This window comes from Paramisgurnus dabryanus, chromosome 24 (genome assembly GCF_030506205.2).
Source record: "Paramisgurnus dabryanus chromosome 24, PD_genome_1.1, whole genome shotgun sequence".
In the NCBI taxonomy this organism is placed as follows: Eukaryota; Metazoa; Chordata; class Actinopteri; order Cypriniformes; family Cobitidae; genus Paramisgurnus; species Paramisgurnus dabryanus.
This window is the reverse complement of record NC_133360.1, coordinates 15,579,660-15,586,664: the sequence shown is the minus strand read 5'-3', so window position 1 is coordinate 15,586,664 and position 7,005 is coordinate 15,579,660. Positions and strand designations below refer to the sequence as shown.

The 7,005-nt window shown below is 40.9% G+C and overlaps 1 protein-coding gene across 2 annotated transcripts in view; it reads right to left on the bottom strand.

Annotated features, from left to right (window-relative positions):
* Window positions 1-4,232: 4,232 nt before the first annotated feature.
* The window catches only part of shdb (Src homology 2 domain containing transforming protein D, b), a 33,374-nt gene continuing 30,601 nt past the window's right edge, over window positions 4,233-7,005 (bottom strand). For both annotated transcript variants that reach the window (XM_065246699.1, XM_065246707.1), the window contains one exon: window positions 4,233-5,102. In XM_065246699.1, coding sequence (XP_065102771.1) covers window positions 4,916-5,102 — 187 coding nt within the window. In that variant the 3' untranslated portion in view covers window positions 4,233-4,915. The remainder of the gene's footprint in view (window positions 5,103-7,005) is intronic.

Sequence of the window (7,005 nt, the reverse complement as noted above, 5' to 3'; positions counted from 1 at the left end):
CGTCTTTGATAGCTCCTAAAGGCTTCATGGATGGAAACAGCACCAAGTCAGCGTAGAGTAGGGGTGTCCAATACGTCAATCCCAATCGACCAGTAGATCGCAAAGGCAATGCCGGTAGATCGCACAAAAGTTAACTGCTGCTCCACGCGCAAAATTGGCATTATGATCTTGTAAAACACGCAAGTTTTTTTGAGTTGCTGCGCATTTCTTCTCAAATGTGTTTTTTAAATATTATGCCATGCCGCTGCAGCTGCAGCTCAGTTGTCTAAAACTTCCAAAATTCACTAGGATGCGCATTCTTGCCTTCACGCAGGAGCTGATCCACGCGCACTGTGTGTATTTGTGTGTACGCGCGCACACGCGCGAGCGAGCAAACGAGAGAGAGAGAGAGGCAGCGTAGCGCTGATTTGTATGCTTCTGATAATGTCATTTTCTAGTTTGTTTCACTAAACTGCATCTCCGCTATTGTAAGGAATACTCAACATATACTCAGGGATTTTTTAAAAGAATAACTCCTTAACTCCTTAAAAGAATAGAGTAATGGTGACAGCCCTAAATTCAAGATATATATGCAGTATAGACCTAACAAGCATTTAAAGTGTTATAAAAATAATTAACTGTGTTTTTTAGCAGGTAGATCTTGTCGGCTTTATCATTTAAAAGTAGATCGCCACACAAAAAAGTCTGGACACCCCTGGCGTAGAGCATACAGAACCAGAAGCGATATACTATGGCTGGATCCGAAAACTCTAAATTGCTGCCTTCTGTGGCAGCATTCCAAGGCAGGAAGGCATCAAGACATGTCCGAATCCAATGTTAGGTTTACTTCCTGACTCCTGAGATCTTGTACCACAATTCTATGCGTATGCACGCATGCGGAATGTGATTGGTTGTGCCTGGTTGAGTTCGAAAAAATAAAATGGTGGCCAAGAGAGCGGCTGGAGCACAAATTTAGTGTAAATAAATGTATATTTGAACTTTTTACACCTTTTAATTTCATTTCTAGAGAGAAATTAGTATTATAGTTTTCAAATATGTGATAGAGGGGGCGTGCACACCAATTGATTCCAATGGAAACTCAGCTTTTTTCAAATAAGCAAGCAGCTAGCGTTTTTTCCGCACTGAAAACCGGCGCTCAGGGTTTTTTTTCACGCTGAACGCCGTTAGTTCAAAAATATTCAACTTGGGTGAAAAGCTCCGCTCGTCAATGTCAGTTCTCACACGGCCGTCCAATTACAGTGGAGGAGGTGCGGGACATTACCACAGCAACCAACCGGCTCACAGCTGAAGTATCAGAGCTACCTCTGGTGTGTCCAGCCCCTAATTATCACAAAGGCGCGCTCTGTTTATATCACGCCGCCTTTGAAGTGTGTCCGAAAGCGTTTCTCTTAGCTGCCTTCATGCCTCTGAAGTCATTGCCTCATAAGGCAGCGAGGCAACAACTCAACTGCCTACGTTTTCGGACGCAGCCTATGTTTAACAGGAATGCGGAAGCAAGTTGTGCGTATACCCTATCTGTTCAAAATTAGCGCGTTTTAGGGGATAGAGAAGCAACAATATTCTACGGTATATAAAATTATGTGTTTTGAACCATAAACCATGCAAAAACATTGCATTACACCAAATTGACAAAATAATGTTCTTTTTAGCAACGTAATAGGGCCTCTTTAAAACTTTTTTACCCTTAAGAGTGCAGATAATCTAATTCATGCCCTTTTATGTTTACGACAACATTACATTAAAAACTGAAACGTTTACCCTTTGCGTTTTTTTTGTGTACAGACACTGTGCTGCCGTATAGCATTAACAGCATTAAAGGTCATGGGTTCAAACCCACCCAAAATGTATACCTTGTAAAGCACTCCAAGTCGCTTTGGATAAAAGTTTCTGCCAAAATGCATAAACACAAGTGTATTACGCATCGCAGGGCAGTAGTTGGTGATGTCACACAATGTCTAATATGTGTAAAGCTGCATTTAGAGCAGCGACTAATAGTAGCAGAGCGACGCGATCTCAATTTCAATGGAAGCTTGGCGACAGTGACCGTTGGCGACTGGATGGGGCCTGTCCAGTCACGGGACAAAGTTGAGAAATGTTTAACTTTATGCAAATTATGAGCGACTTTCAGGAGCGACTACCAATGAGAACGAAATGGTTATCAATTGTTTGACAACCAGATTTAGAAACGCCTCTTTTGAAAACAGAGTGACAAAGTCGCTTATAATGTGAATGTACCTTAACCCTAGAAGATTTTGGATAGCAGAAATTTTCGATGTGGGTTCTCCAGGGTTAACACGTGTGTGCATAATGTCACAGTTCACCTTTTTGAGATTGACACGGGATGATAATGGTGTAATTTTCAAACCAATGGCCTGTGACCCAAATGGGTAACGGAAGAGTGTTCAAGACACCAATAAAAAAATACATATTTTTGCTTTTTTTTGGGTGAAACTAGTGGCACATTCAACATTAAACATGATTTGGATATAATCATGATTTGAAAGATTTAACATACAAACAATCCCATCAACTAATCAGGTTTTAACGTTATGTTTAGGGTTGATGGTTAAGAGCTTAAATTACATTTAAATTACAATTGACTATTAACTTTAAAGCTTTGTTACGGCTGTGCCCATGATTGTTTGATAAGAAAGTTGGTCCAGGTCCAGCAAAGAACACTAAAGTAGGTACTTGGTTCAATAGCATGCTGAGATCCGGGTCACTAGCCTTTAAACTGGAATTCCCATTGATCCGTCATCATCCACCCTCATCCTCCTCAGCTTTAAAAGTTGGGCAAAGGATACAACCAGTCCTCCCCCAGATCCCTGCGTCTTTTCAATCTATTACAATAGCTGTATGCGAGCTGCATCTCACTGGGCTTAGAGATAAGCTCTGCTGGATGAGGTCTTTATCTGGGCCAGCTGCTCACTAGGGAAGAAGGGGGGTGCAAAGGTCATATGTCAGCAAATTAACAGACAGTACAAGTTGCCAGTCTTCACCGTGATGAAATCCAGAAGACGCCTGGCGTTAGCGCACCGGTAACATGATAATGGCAGATATTCGCACGCCCTTGAGAGAAAGCGGTAAAAAAATTTCACACTTTGTCGCACATCTGGGTCTCCCTTTCATTGCTCGGCTTTTGTCTGAGCCCGCGGCTTTTGAGAAAGGCCTAATTATTCCATGACTAGTAAGAGCCTAATTACTAGTGGAATTAGCGTTGCGTTTATTGCGAGCGGGAGATTTTGAGATACTGACATGGCGGACGGCTGCGATGTGAAATGAGCCCACCAACCCCCCTTCAGCTGTTGAGAATTTGAGCAATCTCTGGTTACAGTCCAGCAGACACACCTGTCGCAATAGCTTTCACTCCAAGAGAGAGCGTGTGTGCATTTCTGCGTAACGTCTGAGCTAGATTAACGCGTCTGTCTCGGACTTGTGTGGCACATGCCTGTTAGTGAACGTACGTTTGTGTGTCAGGGCAGCTGGGAACATTCAGTAGATGCAGCACTGGCATTAAATGCCCTCAACGTGGGCGTAAGTGTGTTGTGTTGGTTTTTACGTTTCCATGGTTTGCGTCAGAAATTATTTCTGGCTCGGGTGTGATCGCAGGTGTTTCTTTTGTGGGCATATAAGATGGATTACAATGGGTAGCCAAATATGCACACAAGCATTGCATACCCTAAATTGTGATAGACATCTGAAATCATAGTATGAAAAAAAACTAAGCAGTAATCAAGGCCAAATCAAACTTCAATTTTTTTATATTTAATCTCACTGACTTTCATAACGAAAGTCAAGGAGACCAGAAATCAACTGTGGCTTTTCTGCCCGTCACACCTGTTATCATTCGTCACCATTTCATTTGGCAACGTAATGAAAGCAATCCCACGATGCTTCGCTTCGGCAGAACCGAGATAATGAGTACGCGCACACGCAAACACAGGCAATGACGCCTAATTTAGGGAGACCGACTACCGTGGGCCGCAATGGGAAAAGCGTGAACATTTACAACCTCGCTAAATGTTCAATCTTGGTGATCTTTTCCAGCACGGCATGTGCTCCCTTGGGCAACAACGCATATAGCAACCATTAACACGTCTGTATGTCAGTCTCTTGTGAGTCATCTCCCGTGTCACTCGATAACAGTTTTACAATAGCATGCACGGCAAGATGAAGCAATTACATTTATTACACTGCAACACGTCAGTGTAAAGCATTTCAAGGAAAGCTGATTCTTATTCACTCTTTTGTAAGTTTATTATACAACACATTTGAAACAGCAGCTAAGAAACATCTTCAACATATAACCGGATCCTAAATAATATAAGTAACAGGCAGATTTTTGCATGTGATGATTCAAACATCACACGACTTAACAGAACTGAAATGCTAGTATCTGTTTTCGGCATTATAATATGAAGACCCTGATCTATGACAGGGCCACAGTTACCAAAATTAAATGGAAAAATGACATCATATGAAATGAAATGGGATTGACTACTTCCTTAAACCGACCCGACCATCTGTGTGTGGTCTCAAGAGTCTTACAAATGACTTAACAAACTTTAAAGAGAGGATAGTCATAAACTGTCATGTTAAATGTCTTTTACAGCAGCTATAAATGAGCAGACTTGCGTCTGGTCGATCTAAGAGGCTGCTAATCGATCAATAAACATTAGAGATGACTAATCCATAATCCCAACAGAAAATAATGAAGCCAAGTGATGGGTCTCGCCGCCGACAGACGTCTGATAAAGTTCACAGAAAGTCACGTTAATCTGACATGTTTAACGTTCATTGACGATGTATTAAACAGATGACCCTTAAAATAGTGAAAAAAATTTAAGGAACCTAAAAAAACACAATTCTCATGTTATTTCGCCCATAGCACTGAGACCTGCAGTGCTTCGACCAATCACAGAGTCTGTACCAGGACAGGGAAGAGGAGTGACAAGTGTTCGGCTCCTTTGATGGGAAGCTTGTGTGTGGTGTAATAGTGGATCACTTCAGGGATGGTCTCGAATGGAGGACTGTTCTGACCCAGAACGTAGCGTCCGTCTTTGGACTGCGAGAATTTTATGTGCATGAAACCCTGGCAACTCCTGAAACACAAAAAATGCAAAAAATGTCAGTACTGCTTAGCTAAATAAGAATCTGAATAAGATTTGGAAAAGATGTTTTTAATTTCCCCAAAATGTTCAAAAGTAAACTACCACGGTACTATGTGACAATATACAAACGGAAAAATAGGGTCAGATGTTTGGACACCATTATGATACTAAAGTACTAGTTTCGTATTCTTTTACCATGGGCTCACACCATCCGCGTTTGAGGCGTCAAATTAGCATCAACCGCGGCTAGTTTGCCACTTGAACATTTTGAGTTTACTCGCGCGTGAAATTCCAGTCATCGAGATTTTCACATGGAAATCCACGTCATGGGAGGGCCTTCTGTGACTCCGCTCGCTTCCTGTAATCACGTCACTACTAGAACAAGCTCCTGATTGGGTAACGCAGCGCGTTTTCCGCCAAAGTTCAAATTTTTCACCGCTGCGCTTGACACCTGTACCACGGCTAGTCTGAACGCATCATTAGGTACCTTATAGTACCATTTAAGTAACACGTTTATCGAATACTAGGGGTGACAAGATCTCGTGTGACGAGATCTCGCAAGATTAAATGTGTTTTATTTCTTGTAAAGGTGAAATGCTGGCCGTTTCTCAAATAAAAGACTGCATCCTTCGGAGGTTGCATTTTTAAACTGCATTTACTTCATAAAGACTGTCTTATTAGAGAATATTAACAATTATAAAGTTTACTAATTATTTAGTTAATCGCAACTTGTAATATGCTCACGACATGCAAATGTAATGCTCAGATAATTAACTGAAATAACCCTTGATGACGTATGCAGCCTGGATATGCGACCTCCGGAGGATGCAGCTTTCTGTTAGATCCTTTTACTGTGCATGCATTATATTTGTCTTTTACAGCGTTTGCTTTTTTGTTTGGGTTTCCAATAATGTTCGTTTGTGAACTTGTGTGAAGTCTGAGACGCGTTGTGTTTGTCTGTTGATCAGTGTCAGATGTGTCTCAGCAGATTAAACCCTCACACAGAGTTTACATGATTTAATGTCTGCATGTTCTTGCTCAAAAATGACGGTGGCTGCATCATTTCTATTGTAAGGAAATGGACATATATTAAATATTCAAATGGGTTTAAACATTGTTTGGCTAAAAGTAAGCGTTTCTCTCCGTCTAAAGTGAAAGGGAAAGTGAAGATAGCGTCCGCGAGACGAGTCCTCTATCGCCCCCTGCAGGCATTTGTTATATAACATACATAATGCTTTCTATTTATAGGACACAAATTGAATGTGTTTGTTAATGTAATGTTGTCTAATGTAACTTGGTTTTAATACTGTATTTGAACAATTTATTATTGCATCTTCGTTATTATGTAATTTTAAAGGCTACTGCTCACTTGGGTCTATTTTTATTACCCCAAAATAACAAATTACTTCATTATGAATAATCAATTATTCAGTTAAAAATAATTGTTAGGGACAGTCCTTGATTAGTTAAAACTTTTAAAAATGACGTGATTTCAGTTTCTTATTCATTCATTTTATCATTGAGGATTTCTGTAAAAATATCGTCTCGTTCTCGTAAACCCAATCTCGTGTTTCGTCTCGTCTTGTGGATTAAGTGTCTCGTCACACCCCTATCGAATACAGTAAATCAAATAGTAACAGTACATACGCACAGGGTGTAAACGTTAACACTTCTCATTTACTTTTAATGGGTGGCGTCATGTGTTGTCGACCTGAATTGTGGATCCGTCAACGTTGTGTCACTGCCGTTGCCCGCAGCAGAAGTTTAACATCTCAACTTTTCAAGCACCAATGCGTGCATCAGCAAATCAAATCCCCTTATTCAAATTACCTAGTGCGAGCCAGCCAATTATGTTTATGTAAGACCAAAGCATGTGTTGTGGCCACTGTGATTA